The sequence below is a fragment of the Alosa alosa genome, chromosome 5 (assembly GCF_017589495.1).
Source record: "Alosa alosa isolate M-15738 ecotype Scorff River chromosome 5, AALO_Geno_1.1, whole genome shotgun sequence".
Lineage (NCBI taxonomy): Eukaryota > Metazoa > Chordata > Actinopteri > Clupeiformes > Clupeidae > Alosa > Alosa alosa.
The window spans coordinates 23,606,595-23,626,594 of record NC_063193.1 but is presented as its reverse complement, the minus strand read 5'-3'; the positions used below and the strand labels follow the sequence as shown (position 1 = coordinate 23,626,594).

The following is a 20,000-nucleotide window of genomic DNA, read 5'->3' as shown; positions in this document are numbered from 1 at the left end:
CCTCATGCATATTTCAGCACAGACACACACAAATGAAGAGAGGAGGTTAGAGGGTTAGGAGGCTAGAGGAGGGGGAGAGAGAGAGAGAGATGGAAGGAGGGAGAGGGGATGAGAGAGGGATAAGAGGAGAGGTTTGGGGGAAGGACAAGGTCCACAATACTGGGTGAGGTCATGAGAGGTTGTAGGCGGTCACCGTGGAAACACAGCCAAGGGCTTTTTTAGAGAGAAAGCAAGTTCATTCTCAATTCCAGACACAGAGCTGACTCACTCCACTCCAAGCCAATCACTGCACAAGGTCAATCCATGCCTAACCAATCCAAAAACAGACTCATTTCACTCCCAACCAATGAGTAAGCAGACTGACCTTAGACATGGTTAATTATAGATGACTTTCAAAGATCTTAGCCATTCTACATAAAACCAATCGCTGAACAAACCCATTTTGCCAAGACCAATGAATCAGACAGACTCCACAATAAAGACTTAATGGACTCTGTGTACACTCAGCCAACCATAAACCTTGATATTTACTGTATGTGTGTGTGTGTGTGTATGTGTAGGTCGGTGGACACACCATGTTGCCGATTCGCTGGATGCCACCAGAAAGCATCATGTACAGGAAGTTCACAACGGAGAGCGACGTGTGGAGCCTGGGCGTGGTGCTGTGGGAGATCTTCACCTACGGCAAGCAGCCCTGGTATCAGCTTTCCAACAATGAGGTGCGTGACCCTTCACCTCCGACCTGTGACCCCCTCATCTCTATCCCTTTAACCCTGCTACTGGCCCCTCACCCGCCTCTAACCTTCATCCTGAGACCAGCAGTCTAACGCTAAAGTGGGCGGTTCCTCTCCACTGACCCCTGAAGTCTGACCCATAGGCTCTCGCCTTTCACTCTGGCACCAGCTGGTCAGTGGGTTTTAACCCTGTAAGCTCTAGCCTTTGCCCTCTCACCCCGAAATTTTGGAACCAGTCGTCTTACAAAGAGATCCACAGCCCATTCTCTCCCAATTAACCCCTCGCCTTGACCCCGCTTCTGTCATATTTGACCCCTTGACCCCGCTATTGTCATATTTGACCGTAGAATCTAAACTTGAACTTTTAATGTTGATTGTCCACATCCAATATTTGACCTCTCAATGATAGAATAGACTTAGCAGAATGCGTCAGTGTGAGTGTATGTGATCTGTGTGAGAGAGAGATAGAAAGAGACAGAGTGAAAGAAAAGAGATAAATGTGTAAGTAGTGATATATATATTTATTTGTGTGTGTGTGTGTGTGTGTGTGTGTGTGTGTGCGTGGTTGCAGGTGATCGAGTGCATCACGCAGGGCCGGGTGCTGCAGAGGCCGCGCTGCTGTACTCAGGAGGTGTTTGAGCTGATGCTGGGCTGCTGGCACCGAGAGCCCCACATGCGCCTCAACATCCGACAGATCCACAGTCAGCTGCTCAGCCTGGCCAAGGCCTCACCTGTCTATCTGGACGTCCTGGGCTAGGACACACAGAGTGTGTGAGTGTGAGTGTGAGCGTGAGCGTGAGTGTGAGTGTGAGTGTGTGTGTGTGTGTGTGCGTGTGTGTGTGTGTGTTTGTGCGCATGTTAACTGGGACAGACAGCCCTATAGGAGCTGACCAAACACTGTTCATCAGAGTACCTATTCTTGCCCACACATTCTCTCTTCTCTCTCACTCCCTAAAAACACACACACACACACACACACACAAGCACACCCCAGGCAGAGAATGTCACATCAGACATTGTTCAGAGGATTAATGTGTGTGTGTGTGTGTGCAGAGGTGATGTATATTTCATTAAGAGGCTAACGCCCCCCATTAGCAGCTGTTCCCTGTAGAGAGACTGGGAGTCCCAGGGAGAGGAGTGGGAGGGCGGGAGCAGAAGACTGAGCAGGACGGAGAGGGTCAGGGGTCAGGAACGAAGTAGCCAATGAGGGGGGTCTGCAAGGACAGCCCATTTAAACTGACCTCCTATACGAAGCAGATCTATCACTACACACAGGCTAACTAATCTGTGTACAACACAGTAGCCCCCACACATGCCGGCACAACTTTTCTTCTCTACATAGCGCACAGCACATTTTTACCCATACAACATCTGAAGTCTATTACACAACTCTTTGTTAACGTCCTAACCAAGCTAGCCAATTACACAACAGCCATAGCTTGACTCCTCATTTCACATAGCCCAGCGGCTGGCTACCATACAACAGGACGCATCGCTAGCGATGCTAGCTTCACATTTCTCTCCACATCATTCTCAATCGTCTCTGATCTCAGACCAGTCCTTTATGTGGGACTCAGAAGCTGCCGCCACAGAACTACTGAATGTATGACACAAAATGGCTGATGCTGGTGATCGCCATGGTGATGAGGAGGACAATGAATGTTTGCTGTCAATGTCTTGACAATGTCTTTGTTAATACATCTTTCAAATGCATCAATGATTTCTCTTCATTTTTTATTTGTTTCAGTATTTAGAAACGTAGTATTACTGTATCTCTTTGTTTTGGACATATTTATTAAGTATTTATTCGGTATGATATACTCATTCGTGTTAATTTTAAATCATTACAAAGGTGTAAACTAGACTAGAACATGTAGACTAGAACCTGTATCCTTAACCCAAGACACAAACCTCACTGTGTGTTCTGATTTGAGATCAGTAAGGATGCTGTGGGTTCTGATTTGAGATCAGTAAGGATGGTGTCTGTTCTGACTGGAGGCCAGCACAGTCGATGTACAGGTCCCTCTGGTCAAGATATGGCTGCATATCTCAACAGTATTATCTGTATGTGTGCTAAGATCTCCACTCAAGGAGATCAGGGATAAGACTGTGATGATGAGCTGGCTTCCGGGGAGGAATGTTACACAACGTTTTCTAGGGCTCAGACTGGCCTTGGGCTTCAGCTGATACTCAGTAAACTGCTTCATCAGTAATTATTATCTGTAGAAACTGTCTCTGTTTGCTGAAAATATTTACACTGAGGGGCTTAGGTTTGTTTGTGTGTGCGTGTGTGTGTGTGTGCATGTGTGTATGTATGTGTGTGTTCCATGGAGCCATCTTTGATGGGAATTTTGAATAGCCTACAAGCACACAAAGCATTCAAGACTTTCCTCCCCAACCCCTAACCCTTGATTCCTAGCCCTGCCCTCCTCTCATGTACATAATGTATAAATAAACCTGATCTAGGGATGACAGTGGATCTGTTGTGAAGGCTGACAGGGGGGTGACAGCAGACTGAGCTGAAGGGAGAGACAGTGAACCAGATTGAGGTTGGCGATGGTGGACATGCCTTGGGGGCATTAATGGACTTGGCTCAGGGGAGGCTCGGACATGATAGTGGGCTTACGGAAGGGCTGACCGTGGACTCACCCTGAGGATGATCTGCGAGCTGATCTACACTGGACTTTTTAAGGACATTCTGACCAGGGTGGAGATGGGATCATGTGATGTCCAATAAACTTCTACTGCTCCACACATCCACAAAGTTCCAACTGTCCTGACCAACTTAAGCCGGTGGTTTCATATGGACTTTGGTGATGCAAAGCTCTGCCCTTGATTGTAATAGAGCATGTTTTCATTGCTGCGGATGGACAGACAATCAAACATATAACATAACAGCTGAACTTATTTAGAGTGCATTCAGTCCAGTTCTTTAGTACATGTTTGAGTATACAAAACGGAGTGACAGCCATTGCTGTTTATTATTTAACAGACACACATGCACGCTGCAGTGAACCTGAATTCTATTTGAGACTGACTTTTCTTTGGTATTATTGTTATTTCAGTGAAAGAATTTCAGTTATGTGTTATTTCAGTGAAACACGCACGCACACGCACACACTTTCTCTCTCTCTCTCTCCCTCTTTCTCTGATTCTCTCACACATACCCAACAAATACAGACCAAATCAACAGACATTTGATTCTCAGTTTATATGGCACGGCCAACTGCAGTGTGCTTTCCACAGTTTTCCAGTAACTCACACAACCTCAGTGAAGGCAGAGCAGGGATGGCTATGGTAGTCATCTGATTCTACTGTGTGATAGTGTGTGTCTGTGATCAGATCCTATCGGATGAGAATGTGTTTATGTGATCCGATCAGATGTACTGTAGTAATGCTGTATTTAATAAAAGCCTTCTGTTGTCCCTCATCAATGCACCGGTCAGTGTGTCAGACTCACTGCAGATAGCAGCTCCACCTCTCATCTTCCTCTCATCTTCCTCTCTCCTGAACACACACATGGGCACATACACACATGGGCACATATACACACATGGGCACATACACACACATGGGCACATACACACACATGGGCACATATACACACACATGGGCACATATACACACACATGGGCACATATACACACATGGGCACATATACACACATGGGCACATATACAGTGCACACACGGAGAAACACTCATTTCAACATGCACTCACAAAACCTTAAGCAAACCAAAGCATAACGTGTTCTGTCATGTTATGCTTTGGTATTCTGTCAAATTTGTTCATTGTCTACACTTACAAATACATATTATTGAGCAAATACATAAATACAATCTACTCCTGCATAGACAGACACACAAATGCCAGCCGCATCCATTTTAATCAGCTACTTGTCTTTAGTGGTGAAACAGAGAACAGAGGCAGTAATCTCATTAGGGAGATCAATACCAGAGAGATGGACGCAAGAAGAGCCTTAATGTGTCATGCTGTCTGGACACACGCAGTCAGCACACACACTCAAACTGATAAATACATACACACATACCACAGCACAAATCATATTCAGAGTATTTTTGTGAAGTGTATTGATTAAAAGTAATATCATGTATGTGTGTGTGTGTGTGTGTGTGTGTGTGGGGGTTGACCTTAAAAAAGAATCAAACCCAGGCACCAAATGATAATGTTATTATTGGCATCTGTTTTGTAAGAGGGACTGTATTCTGTGTTTGCAGCTCATTAACCTTCAAATAAAAAGTCAGTCTCATCAAAATGGCACCCCTCGTGCAAAACAAAAATCAGACCAAACACCCAAACTCAAAGCCCAAGCTCCAAAACAAACCCTCCACTCGACAAACAGCCAACTCAAACAGGCAACAAGGTTCAACCATTAAAAAAAAAAAAAGAATACACATTATACAAGATACAAACATCCGCCTCTTTCTATAAGCATACTTTAAAAACTTCAGTTACCAAATAGCACACTTACTGACCCAATCAAACAGCTATGTGTTTATTAGATGGTAAAAAGTGATTTGTCGAATGGTAATGTTGTGGCATATTCTTCAGCTGTGATGTAGACTGTGAGGTAAGGTTGGGCAGAGCGGGGGGGGGGGGGGGGTTATGGGGTGGTTGTGGTCCCTCAGACGATCAGGAGCTCTGCACTCGTTTATTTGATGCTCTTTCTGACTGGCATGCACAAAGAGTAATGAGTCAACTGATCAATGAGCCAATCGATGGCTTGTTTTGACATCGGACATTAAGCCCTAACTAATTGCTGCATGGCTAAAGGCTTTTAAAAACATATCCAGTGTACTCAACACATACACACACACACACACACACTCACAAGCACACACTCATAAATGAGGGCGACAGAGCACTCAATAATACAATAACACAGAGAGTAGGGAAAGAAGTCAATAATACACACACACACACACACACACACACACACACAAACACACACACACACACGGCAAAGCTGTAAATGTCTGTTTGCTCCAGGCAGTACTTCTGCAGAACCCATTTCATCTCTGCCCTGTGGAGATGAATCTATAGTCCTCAACACGGGCATGTGTGTGTGTGTGTGTGTGTGGTTCAGAGCCTAGGGGTTACAGTAGAAAAACCATCAAATTCACCGAGGCACTGATGGGTTCTTCATTATAAAAACCACTAAACACTGGCCTGAGAACAGATAAAGCTTAGCACAAAACCACAGTCTTCCTGGGATGGTTTTTAAGTAACTGATCTTCAAACAGCCCCATGAACAATTACATGACTCGATTGATTGACAGCTATTTTAAAAAGTTCAAGCTTTCAGACAGGTGGGTATTAAAACTTGAGTGGGGATGTGTGCGATGTGGTGTATAAATCTTTCTGTGGGCATCTTGATGACATTAGCCAGCCCACCAGCATGTTTCTTGGTGACCCATTTACGCATCCCCACCCCCCCACCCACCTACCCCCCTCCCCTGACATATCCTCTACTCTAACTGCACTTCTGGAGGTAAATAATTAATCATACAATAGATCAAATAATTTCTCTTGGACGAATAAATAATTCACAAATCCATAAAGGATATTTGGACATTATAGAGTCAGATTGGTGCAGACCATGTATTGCATGTTGTGTTTTGCTTGGGTCTGCCTAGTTTGCATTCAGGAGCTGTATGCATGTGATGCAACAGAGAAAAGCCAGCCTATCCCCAATACAAGACGTCACAACAGAAAAGAGCTTTGTACTTTTGTTTTCTTAATGACAGAAGTGCCACACACACACACACACACACACACACACACACACAAAGAAACTCATTTAGCAGAAATAGAGTGCAGCATTTATTGTCTGGCCCCTGCCCTGCAACTGGGAGGTGCCTTCATGGGATGGCGTCAGATGATCGACTCCCAGAGCAGATGCCGTGCAGACACACACTCAGGTAAGCACATCTTTACCTCCTGACCTCCACACACACACACACACACACACACACACACACACACACACACACACAGCCACCATACTGCACATGCACACACATGGGCGTTTGGAAAGGGATGCTTAAAGGAAATACTGTATGGAGGAATATGTGTAACTGGGTGACAATGTATATGTTTTAATGGAGATGGGTGATGGAGATGGTGACTGTGTGTATTAGTGCATATCAATTTGAGGGTGTGCCTTTCACAGTTTTTCACAATTGCTAAAACACTAAACTCCATTCTCCGAACCAAATGCTCAGCTGCCTGAACACATTTATTGAATCAATCACACTTTTGGCAAAACCATAAACAGTTTTCACATATAAAACACAATTTGCAGATCTCATAGACTCTTTTTGCAAAACTCTAAACACATTATTGTGTAGTAAAACACATTTTGCACTGTGATGCATTTGTGATGCATAATGATAACGCCAAAGAAAGCACAAATGTCATACGTTAAACACAACAACTCAAAATTGGTCACACTTGTTTCAAATGATATGACAACCAATATATGTTAGTTCAGAGTGCAAACAGGTTTCTGAACAGTGCAGGTTCATATAAAAAATGGACAGAAACTATAAGTGAGGCATTAGAGTGCATAGACTCTATAATGTCCTTTTCATTTACAGTACTGAAATTCCTTTTCCAGTATAGTTTTTACAATTGCTAAAACACATTTTGTTTATTAAACCTTCCACCCTTTTCTCAAAACTGTAAACACAAACCCCTATTCTCAATCCTTCTTACTATTTTTACTGGATTCACAATCCACTGATTTATGAAATCTTTTTTGTTGTTTTTTTAGACGTAAAGTGCATTTACTGTATTGTAAACACAGTTCTCCTGGACCTATATGCGCTGCCCTGAACACTGTGTTTTCCATGTGTAATGACTGCTTTCATTTTGACTGCTGTGAGAGATGATCTGAAGACATTGTTTGGTTTTGAGCACAGGTACAACTGTTTCAGTTTTTCAGAGGTTTTGTGAATGTAGTTTTGAGATTTGGGGTTTATGTTAACAGTTTTGAGAAAATGGTGAAAGTTTAAAAACAAATGTGTTTTAGCAATTGTGAAAAAAAATATACTGTAGGCTCCATATGTATCATATATATCAGCCTGAGTGTATCAGTGGTGTAGTGTTATATCAGCCTGAGTGTGTCAGTGATGTAGTGTTGTATCAGCCTGAGTGTGTCAGTGATGTAGTGTTGTATCAGCCCGAGTGTCAGTAGTTTAGTGATGTTGCACATGTTCTGGATGTTCTACATGTGCTACTGGATGATGCTGTGAGTGTGTTACTGGCTAAATGCTTATGCATGTGTGTGTGTGTGTGTGTTGGCAAGCCCAGCTGCTGGGTTAATTGGGGGTCTTGTTTAAAGAGGCTTCCTGTGGAAGCAGCAGCTCTTTGTGCTCCTTTCCACCATTTTACAAAACATCTGAATGACACAGGAGAGAGGGAGGGAGGGAGGGAAAGAAGGAGAGAGAGATGGAGAGAGGAGGAGAAGGCGAGGAGTTCTAGTTTGCATTCCAGAGCCGGATTAACATTCCACTGTCGCTCTACGCAACCAGCAGCTCTCCCGGCACCTTCCCCTCTCTCCCTCTCTTGTCCTCTTTTATGGCCACACGGCCAATTAGCAGGCGTGTGGAAGTGTGCGAGCGTGAGAGACCGGAGCGGCAGAGCGCTTCCCATCACAGCGCCGAGACAAGGATCTCATCACTTCTTTCTTTCTCTCCTTCCCTCTACTCCCATAACCCCCCGTTTTCTTTTCAGTACCTCTCCCTCCTCCGCTCGCTCCCTGAGAGCCGTTCCTCTCCCACTGCTGGCAGCGCTGGCGGGGTTGGCACGGCCGTCTCTCCCAGCGCCTGCTGCTCCCCATGACTCCGGGTGATTGACAGGCCAAGGTCCGGGGTCATTTGGACGCCGCCTGTCTAGGGGCTCCAGCTCCCCCTGCTGTTCAAATGGGGAATCTTGTCTGCTGGTGTGCAGCTTCACTCAGGCTTCGACTCAAACAGCAGCACTATTACAGCAAGGTCCACATGGGAGGATTCCAGTTCTAATGTCTACAGAGACAGACACCATTTTTGGATGCAGAAAATAGCGCAAATGAATTATGTTTCATCACAGTACAAAAAGTAAAATAGCTTAAATGCGGTGAGCTTTCCTTTATCACTTATAAGATTTCCCCAAATAAATGTCAAGACTGTGAAAGCTATTGAGTTTTGTTTACCAAATAATGGCCAGATTCCATTCAAGATTCCACTTCATCCATATCCATATATCCTACCTGACTGCACAAGCCTGAATCGCCTCATAAGCGAAATCAGGTGCACTAACTCAGGAGCACCTTTAGGTCTGTAAATCTCTGCCCTCGAGAGCACCTTTGTCCTGCAGTGTCATTGGTATGAACCTGAACTCAGCAGGTCACATTACAGAACGAGTCATGAACAACAAAGATTAATAGATCTGAAGTAACAGTATCAGGTGTGGCTGTTCTTACATTTCTTTCAATATATGGCTTTAAGGGGGATCATAAATAAACCAAGTGGCACTGGGCCAATGAGGTAGAGAGACGAGCAGCAAGTGAGCGAGCCAGGAACAGTGAGACAGGTGAGATGAGAGTGAGACAGGTGAGATGAGAGTGAGACAGAAAAAGAGAGACACGGAGGTCGTGAGGAGGCTGAGCAGTGGCCAGGCAGTCTCCTGCTTTTATTTCCCATAATTCCACTGACGTCGTTCACATGTTACGTAGCGCCATCAAAGCTAACATCACATTTTATTTTGTGTATTACTCTCCACACAAATATTTGGGCACTTCCAACAATCGTTTCCCACAAACACGCACGCTAGCTTACTTTACAGTCACTCTCACACTCTCACTGGACGTGGTGACACAGGGGTTTATCACAAAAATCAATAAAACAAAGAAATAAATTAAGAAAGGCAACATTGAGAATCCATGCACTACTGTACAAGAACAACCCAAAATATCTACAGCTAAAACAAACAAAGACAAACAAACAAAAAAAGATATCCTTTCCCAATGGAACATCGTCTCCACAGCAACAATATCTCCACGGGCATGTCGTCTCCATGGGGACATTGTTACAATGACATCATCTCCCAAAGATAGGTGCAGAGACAGAAAGTAGTACAGGTGTGTGTGTGTGTGTGTGTTGTGTGCACAAATCACTGTCATGAAGTAGCATAGACCCATCAGGAAAAACACTTGGCAGGAGAGCCCTACCGACCTGGCTTAGTGCATGGGTACACTTCTATAGGCTTTAGAGGAGGGTGAAAGGCTTTATAGTACATTCATGTTCTTTGTATTTCATGTGTGTGGACATGTCCTACATGTTCTACTTGTGTAATTCTGCAGCAGGTCTAATATGCAGTCTGTAATATGCATACAGTCATACTCTAAGAGTATATATGTGTTGGTGTGTGCGCATGGTTTGGAATACTGTTGATTCATAGTTACGTGTTGTTCTATCCTGTCATGGTAACAGGGCCATTCAGGTGTTCAAAGGTGAGGCAAAAGTGGTCAGTTGACCTGGTGATACAGAGGTGTTCAAGTAACACAGGTGCTCAGGTGTTCAGGTACCTAGATAAGCCTGTTCAGGTTATCACATGAGTCTGAGTTCCAGTAAGGCTGAGCAGTAAGGTGAGGTGAGTGTTCGGGTTAAAACCGGGCTACTGGACAATGATGGTGGTCAGGAGTGCGGGCCAGACAGCGTGAGTATCGGCGGGTTTGGTTTTGGTGTCCTGGCAAGTCTGGGTGTATAATGTGCGAATGCTCAGGTTGGGGCTGAGGGGACGTTCAGCTGAGCGCGTCCCTATCGTTGAGCTCGGAGTCGGACAGCGGCTCGGCGGGGTCTTGAAGGTCGTGGTCAGTGTCACTCTCGGCGCTGTAGTCCACCTCCTCCAGCACCGGCTCATCTTCGGCCAACACGTACGTGGTGGGGCTGTCGATCAGTCGGCAGAGAGAGCGGTCAATACAGTGAGCCACCACGATATTATAACCATCTTTAAAGCAAGACTTCCTTTTAGACTAGTGTAATCTTACACATAATATGCACGTAATTAACATTCTTACGTTAAATTGGCTGATATTTAGCATACGCTTTTATCCAAAGCAACATGGATTTGCAACAGTGGGAATGGAACCCAGGTCAGTTGATTGGCAGTTCCTATTGCTCCACCACTACACCTGTACAAGATTCTACACATGTACAGTAATGCATCACACATCCTAGTGGTCCTTTGTGCAACTCTGATGGAAATAAAGCTATGTTAACATTTATGTGCCGTCAGATGTGCCGGGCAGAAAGGCTAGGCAATATGTTTGCCATCATGCTATGATGAAGTTATGATGGATAATGTTAGGTACCAACATTGTGGATAAGACTAGGATAATAATCACGATTTTGCAGTTGTGGTGAAAGGCAGATTTGACCTAAGTTGGGGAAATGGCAAAAAACAGACTATGAATACGGCTGATTGATGTCTACTGAAAGAGTAGAGTGTTCGGAGAGCAAGTATGCTTTTCAAAAGCATGACTCATCACTTCCAAGACTATTTGTGAAAATTCGGTAATTAGGTTTTCAAATGGAAAACAGTTATTCATAGAACTAGCATATTTAGCCGTATAGCTTACTATCCTCTAGTGTTCTCCATTCTCTCTCTCTCTATGAGAGTTTCCTTGGCTTTTATTTTTTTGTGGCACATGTAGTCTATTTTCAGTAGCTCATCACCTAGGATCGTTAGAGGAAGCCTGTTTGACACTGCAGCTCATCTAACCAGAAATTCCGCTCATAAAAATTCACACTCCAAATAAAACTATTAGCACCAGCTTTTACGAGACCAACACCATTACTAATAGTAACACATGTCATGATATCAACACTAGCACTCGGTTATTAGCAGTTCTGGCATTTTGCTTACTATTTTAGCTCGTAAACTCTAGACACATCTACTCTAGACAAATTTAGTAGCTTGTTTATGTTATTAACACCCATTGGCATGACTGACTCTACAGTTCACACCTATTCAAATATTCTCACCTCATGCTTATTAACACAGCTTCTTATGTAATGGCACTGTTATCCCTGTTAATAACATCCTCTGATGGGCCTTTAACCCTCCTGTGTATTAGAACCAGTCTGGTTTAGGTGTATACGTTCTACTGTGTATTAGAACCAGTCTGGTTTAGATGTATACGTCCTCCTGTGCATTAGAACCGGTCTGGTTTAGATGTATACGTCCTCCTTTGTATTAGAACTAGTCTGGTATAGATGTATACGTCCTCCTGTGTATTAGAACCGGTCTGATTTAGATGTATACGTTCTACTGTGTATTAGAACCGGTCTGGTATAGATCTATACGTTCTACTGTTCTGATGCGGGTTGGTGTCTGCAGTGGGGCAAGATGTGATGCGGGTAGGTGTCTGCAGTGGGGCAGGATGTGATGCGGGTAGGTGTCTGCAGTGGGGCAGGATGTGAACACGCTTGGGCTGAGGGCTCATGAGGTTAGATCAGAATGAGATACATCATGGGACTGTGGGAGAGTATATTTAACTTCTTACCCCTCCGCACATATTTGACCAGAGTGGGTATTTAAGTAGCTGTGTTTGTGTGTTGTGTGTGGGTGTGTCTTGTATGTGTGTGTGGGTTGGGTGTGTCCTTTTCTTTCTCTCTCTCTCTCTCTCTCTCTTCCTTTCTGCACCCTCTTTCCATCCCTCCGTCTCCCCATCCTTCTCTGTGGCAGGGGAGAGGTGATGAGGTTTTTATGGCTGCTGGTTAAGTGGTTTAAGTGGTCTGTGTTGTGTGTGTGTATGTGGTGGTAGGGGGTGTGGGGCAGGGAGGCCCAGACGCTTTTGAGCCTTTTAATGCTTTAATGGTGCGGTCAGTGCTGTAACATGATCCCCCCCCAGCTCGTTAAAGAGACTGAAAGTGGATTATGAGTATGGGTGGTGCGCGTGCATGTGTGTGGGTGATTACCGATATAATGAGGAGAGAATAGACCAGAGTGGTTTTCTTGAGTGAAGTGTTAAGATCCCTGAGAGGCTGGACACTCCACCATTACTGTCCATTAGACAACAGTTTATGCAAGAGTGTGTGTGTGTGTGTGTGTGTGTGTGTGTGTGAGTGAGTGATATACAGACGCACATTTAAATTCCAGAATCTTCTGAGACTGTGATATCATAGTAGTATGGGGTAGCCAGACACGCCCAAATAGAGAGATGGCTGGATGGACTGATTGACAGATCAATAGATCAATATCAACATCTTTGGTGTCCATATCCTTTGTCCTGAACTAAGATGTCCTAAAAACATATTGTTTATGTATGTATAACATACACATTATGTCTACGCATTTACAGAGTTGTGCAAGTGTGTGTTACCTGGTAGTGACATTGACATGGTAGCGGTGCGTCTCGATGAGCTCGTTCTCGGCCTCCAGCAGGTGAGTGTGTGTGTGAGAGTGTGTGTGCAGCTCCAGCGGCGACGTGAGTCTGTGCAGTCGGAGCAGTGCCACACACAGCTGAGCCCCCATCTCCTCCAACTCACGAGTGCCTATCTGCAAACCCTGTACACACACGCACGCACACACACACACACACACACACACACACACACACACACACACACACACACACACGCGTGCATGCACACACAAGTACACACATACACATACAGACGCACACAAACACACAAACACACACACACACACACACACATACACACACAAAAACAAACAAAAACAAACAAACCTGCATTAAGAACCGCATTCTCATCAACACCCTGCACACTCATCCCTTAATTAAATTCCCAGAAACTGAATTCCAATTTTCAATGTGTACGCGTCCTCTGTCCTTGTTCCTCCAGCTCATGTCCTGGACATCCGTCCAAGATTGGAGTCATTACGGACGTCTCATTTCACTGAATGCTCTCAGAGGAACTGGGAACCAAAGAGAGAGGACCACTAAGTGCGGAAACAGAGAAGCATCCTACGTGGAAGCGGTTTTAATCGGAATGTGTGACGCATTGCACAATGTGGAAAATCTCCTCCACTTTCTTCACATCTGTCAACCTCCAGAACAATAACCTAAAATACCTAAATCCAACTTACTACACCTAAAATAAGAAATAGCAGTAAATTATGTCACACCACAGAGGAAATATTCAGAATACATGGCGTTTAAATGTCACCTATGCCAAACTCAGCACTATAAGTTGTTTATAAATGTCACCTGTACCAAATTCAACACTATAAGTGGTTTATAAATGTCACCTGTACCAAATTCAGCACTATAAGTGGTTTATAAATGTCACCTGTACCAAACTCAGCACTATAAGTGGTTTATAAATGTCACCTGTACCAAACTCAGCACTATATATAAGTAGTTAAATCCAACACAGCTGGCATAGCGCTCCACTGGCTCAAGAGGAAGATCAAAGCTCCATGGCCGGCTAAACCAGGTCTGCAACTGAAGCGGTCCCCTCGCGGAGCGTAGAAATAGCTGTAGACCGGTCTAACTTTTTTCGAACGTACAGGTATGTACTGCTATCACGTCTGGTGTAGCCAGTTCCATTGATTATAGTGGAAGCTGATTGTTGCAGCAGACGCTATGCAGCCTCCCTGTCACACAGCTGGCACGGTGCTCCTCTGACTCTAAAAAAAGAGCTACACTCTAATACAGTGCTCCTCTGACTCTAGAAAAAGAGCTACGCTCTAACACAGTGCTCCTCTGACTCTAGAAAAAGAGCTACGCTCTAACACAGTGCTCCTCTGACTCTAGAAAAAGAGCTATGCTCTAACACAGTGCTCCTGACTCTAGAAAAAGAGCTATGCTCTAACACAGTGCCACCCCAGGGAGCACACATAATGTTACAGGACACAGAGTATCTTCACGGCACTGTAAGTCAAATTAAAAATGACACTGGAATTTAATAAATTAATAAAAGTAAATGAGAAGTAAACAAAAAAAATCACTGTTATTTTTTGGACTTGGTCAAGCTAGCCAGGCCTTTACATCAGACAATTCTCATAAAAACATTAGCTAATTCACCATAAGTGCATGAATCAGTGTCTTAAATGGCTAATAATCTATTTTGTAATACTGACGCTTGGATGCAAGCCGGCTCTTTGGTTATCATGAAATATGTACACAATCATTAAGATTCATGCAGAGCATGAATCCTGCTGTACATCTTGTGCTTTACAAAAATTTGCTCAATAACATTTCCTGAGGAATCACTGGCTCCTGGCTGCACTGTTATTTTTATGAGCAGGGTCATTGCTTCTATGCATAGTTTACCTCCCCCGGGGAAATAGAACATGCCCTCCCTGTAATTTCACTCGGGCGCCAATCAGACATGGATCCAAAAAACATACCTCAAAATTACCCAGGGATTACTAGAGAAGGCGAAAAGCGAGATTTTGAAACAGTACAGTCCCTTGACTCAAAATATCATAGAATATCAGTTGATAGATCTGACACATAAGCCAATCTCAACACTGCTATAGAAGAAACGGTTTGGGGGAGAACATTCTAAAAACGAGAATAGAATATCAATGGGTCGTTTCAAATGGACATGTAGAGGATGTGTTCCCACACAGAAGTGTTCCGAAGCACACGTCACGCCTTTTAACCCCATCACAACTACTGTAGCTCACATGAACATTTAATCTCCATCTGTACCGTGATGCAAATAATTTTAGTTGTGTTTCAAGACTAGCTTAGCCATGTGGCCTCTCTTAGCTTTAAAACAAAGACACCCTCCCCTCCCCCAATGAAATGCTAATGTACTGGTTCTAAGGGCTATCAGATCCACAAGACAAAGGATGTTACCTTGATATAATGTATCCATGTGTCATGAAATGTAAATATATTCATGTTTGGTATCATTGTAATAGTCTCAGTACAAGGATTGTAATGATTTGATTGTGAGAATGTTTGGGACATTCTATAAGTGATATTTATGATATATAAGATATCCCTCCTCATGTTCTTCAGATAGGTGTGAAGTAGGTGTGTCTGATGCCAAGTGGAGAACCAACCAAGTGGGCTTGTTTTGCCTCCAATTCTCCTTTGTTTAACCCATACAAAAGTGACCAACTTGCAATGTTTGTCAGACTAAGAAGAACTAGAACATGGAGAACTGAAGGAGAGGGAGAGAGAGAGAGAGAGGTTGATCCTACAGAGACCATAGACCATTTTCTTACCCTCTCTGCTTGTAACAGAACTAGATGTACCGCATAGCGGTACAACATATGACCGCCGCTCAGTCCTGTACATCCGTTCCGCGAAAATAAATCACACTTCAATTTGTCTCCATATTTTACTCCATCCCCCACTCTTGAAACTTTTGTGTATGCTTGTTTGGCATGCCTGAGTGTGTGTGTGCGGCTGCACAGAAAGTAGCCTACTGGTGCTGAAAAGGTGAATAGATTGTAGAATAGCCAAAGAAGATGTAGCATTGTTATAAAACCTTTAAAATCTCTAAACAATCACAAGTAGGGCAGTTAATCACAGTTCATCCATTGCAACTGGATTGATGAAAGGTCACTTACACCTGATGGATTTTTTGTGAATGTTTCTTCTTCTACATAAGATTTTAGTCATCTTTAGTTCATGTAATACTTTATTGTCAATGCACAAATTAAGTAACAGTAGTCTGAAACGTTATTGTTAATGCACAAATTAAGTAACAGTAGCCTAGTCTGAAACGAAATGCTGTTTTACATCTAACCAGTGGTGCAAATAACTGACATGTCCAAATGGGCCTTGATGAAATGCGCCGCTAGACTGTTCATACACATTTTAACGGGCCAAAGTTGAAGAGCTTTTGTCCGTTATTGTTCGATGCAAATATAGGCTGATTCATGTTCCCTTGCATTGTGTAACTGGAGGTCCATGGCTAGTCTGGCTTTCATCAGACCAAGCTCAATCTTTTAAGAAATCAAAAAATAAATAGCGGGCAGATCAGGCTGGGTTCACCCAGCCTAGTCCATAGGCACCGATATTGTTTAATTTTCGATTGAGATATACACGCTCTGGCTATTCTAAATGCAAAAAAAATGCATCAGGGAGTTATGACAAAGCGGTAACTAACAAACTAGATCCTAATAGAAAGCTGTTAGCTTCCCTAAGCTACAGGTAGGATTATAAGGTAGGCCTATTTACAACATAAATTGTCAATAGGCTATGCTGGCGACACTAATAAAATCTCCTTTGGAAACCAATGGCTTACGCCTTACAGTATCAAGCGGACTTAAACTGCCATATCGTCGCAAAAAATGTTAATAACATTCAAGCAGCTCCATGAGTCAAGGAAAGCGCGAATGAAGTAGCCACTTCTAGATGGGACCCACTACACAGTAGCTTAAGGTGTGTTGCTAAAGCAGCCATAATGAAATGAAGGTGTCATTGTTTGGATACTTCACACACACGTGCTTTTTAATTTCACAAGACTACAACTACCCAGCTGTAATCAAAGCACATCGATTCCCCTCTCACACCATGCACGCACTTAAAACAAAATAAACAGGCGTCTCAGTCTCGCATGTATAGGCAAAACTGTATCAGACCCGGTGTAACGTTGGTAAATCTTCCATTGCACAGAATGATTTTGTAGCACGTGCAATAAATGACAGTCGAAAGATACAAACAGTGCTGCTATCAATTTGCTTGGTATAACCGCATTTATAGTTTTCTACAAATGCAATCAATCAAATGCCTCCATCACTCAACTAACGCTAACGGTAACATTACCTAGGTCCTTATTGATATTACAAGATTAACGTACCTGCAGTAAAAACCAAGCATGTCCGATAAACATCCTCAGATTTATTTCAACTTCAAGAAGAAATGGGAATTACACTTCATGTGAACATCGTCCTATCCTTATTAGATGTCCGCTGAGGTAAATTACAGTCCTTGTAGGAAGCGTCCATTGTTTTTTTCCAACCCACTTTTAACTTCCAACAAAATTACGTCTCACTGCAACGATGCGCCATCTAGTGGACAAACGACTACTTATCGCCAATACTGAAAATGCAGCCATGATGATGATGATGATGAATATTTATTTTGGCTTTCTTTTAATCCTACTGAATTTGTAATTATGTATCGGCCGTTCTAATACCGATAGTATGTGGGTGCCTGTGTGTGTGCATGTGTATATGTGCACCGCCATTTACAGGCCAATGAGTGTACAGTCACTAAATGTACACATAACCTAATTTTTTAGACCCCCCATGGATGAAATTCTGACGAAACTTGGCATACCCCAGAGAATGCCAGGTCAATCATACACATAAAATTTGGTGCAGTTCTGAACATCTTAACTGAAGATAGGGGCAATTAAAGCAGAATAATATTGCATTTTTCATTTTTTTTACCGGGGTGCAAATCACAAATGAGTGATTATGAGCCAGGTTGATGTGGGCCCTTGAGACCAACATACCATAAAAGATTCTTCATCCTCAGTGCCACGGTTCAGGTAGTTATTTAGGAAAAACTGTTTGTTTTTTGCAGTTCGGGGGCCCAGCCAGGGGCTGGTGGTGGTACCCGGGGCCGAAAATGAAATTTTTCGTAAAAGTCTAGTGGGGCTACATACCCACCAAATTTCATGTACCCCGTGGTTCGGTGTCCCGGTATCAATGACCAAAAATTCAGGGAGTAGATGACGGTAAAAATTCTTGAATTATATTGCATGTGTCGTGTACAAATTTATGTTTATGTTGTGTGTGTGTGTGTGTGTGTGTGTATGCGTGCTTGTGTGTTTGCCTGCGTATGTGTGTTTGTGCATGTGCATGCACGCGCATATATGTCTACTGTGTGAGTATGTGTCATCATTATGATTACTGTAAATGTATGTGTGTGCGTGTGTATCTGTTTATGCACATGTGTGCACATGGAATGGGTTAACATGACCCCTGGAGGCAAACATGGAAGGAAAAAATTGGTCATCCTAGGCCCTACAGTTCTCAAGATATTCACAGAGAACTGTGTTCGCCCTACCCCTCCTTTGGGGGTCCAGTCCAGCGGGGGCTACAGATCAAAAACGAAGAATGACGGTTCCATGCTATCCATGTGGGGGTACATGCCCACCAAGTTTTGTGTACCCGGTCTTTCAGTGTCGGGAATCCTTGTTGGTGTCGTCACTAAATGTACACATAAATTATTTTATTGTAAGGCCCCCATGAACGAAAGTACACAAAACTTGGCATGCATTCGAGGGTGTCATAATGATCCTACACTTTTAATTTCGTGCAGTTTTGACCTTGTCAGCCAGAGATATTGTGATGAAAACACCTAATTTTTTTGCTTTTTTTAATTTTTAACTAGGTGGCTTATACATGAAATAAGTGGTAATGGGATGGGTTGACATGCCCCCTTAAGACCAACATACATAAAAGGTGGACCTCCTAGGCCCTCACGGTTATCGAGATATTCACAGAAAACTGTCTCCGGCCACCTACAGGCCAGTTGGTGTATAGTAACATAAATTAATTTATTGTGTGGCCCCCATGAACGGAATTCCACAAAACTTGGCGTGCATACAGAGGGTGTCATAATGATCCTACAATTCCAATTTCGTGCAGTTTTGACTATGTTAGGTCACAGATACCTTCAATTACAACACCTCATTTTTACTTTTTTTGTGTTTAACTAGGTGGCGCTATACATGAAATGAGTGGTTATGGAATGGGTTGATATGGCCCCTTGAGATCAACATACAAAAAAAAAAAATGGTCCTCCTAAACCCTACAGTTTTCGAGATATTCACAGAAAACTGTGTTTGCCCTACCCTCCTTTCGGGGGGTCCAGTCCAGCGGGGGGGCTACAGATCAAAACGAAAAACGATGGTTCCATGCTATCCATGTGGGGTTACATGCCCACCAAGTTTCGTGTACCCCGGTCTTTCAGTGTCCCGGGAATCATTGACGGAAATTTGGGCATGCACGGCGGTCATAATAAAGCCTGGATCCTGATCTTTCATCGTCCTGATTGAGTCTTAAGAGAAATATGGTAGTAAAAATATACTATCAACCGCTACTATATAGTCATCACAAGAGGCATATCACACATAATAGTGAAAGTTGTCATCAGCCTTTTTAGAAAAATACTTTTCTGACACACACACACACACACACACACACACACACACACACACACACACACACACACACACACACACACACACACACACACACACACACACACACACAATACCCCTGCATTTGGGCATTACAAACAGGTTGGGCTCGATG

At 43.4% G+C, this 20,000-nt stretch overlaps 2 protein-coding genes across 2 annotated transcripts in view; one reads left to right on the top strand and one right to left on the bottom strand.

The window, feature by feature from the left end:
- ntrk2a (neurotrophic tyrosine kinase, receptor, type 2a) overlaps positions 1–4,164 on the top strand; it is a 34,502-nt gene extending 30,338 nt beyond the window's left edge. Inside the window, exons 16-17 of the mRNA XM_048244523.1 lie at positions 561–719; positions 1,306–4,164. Coding sequence (XP_048100480.1) covers positions 561–719; positions 1,306–1,491 — 345 coding nt within the window. The 3' untranslated portion in view covers positions 1,492–4,164. The remainder of the gene's footprint in view (positions 1–560; positions 720–1,305) is intronic.
- Positions 4,165–9,395: 5,231 nt separating this feature from the next.
- agtpbp1 (ATP/GTP binding carboxypeptidase 1) overlaps positions 9,396–20,000 on the bottom strand; it is a 38,273-nt gene continuing 27,668 nt past the window's right edge. Inside the window, 2 exon segments of the mRNA XM_048244522.1 lie at positions 9,396–10,684; positions 13,123–13,361. Of these exon segments, the coding sequence (XP_048100479.1) occupies positions 10,540–10,684; positions 13,123–13,361 (384 nt within the window). The 3' untranslated portion in view covers positions 9,396–10,539.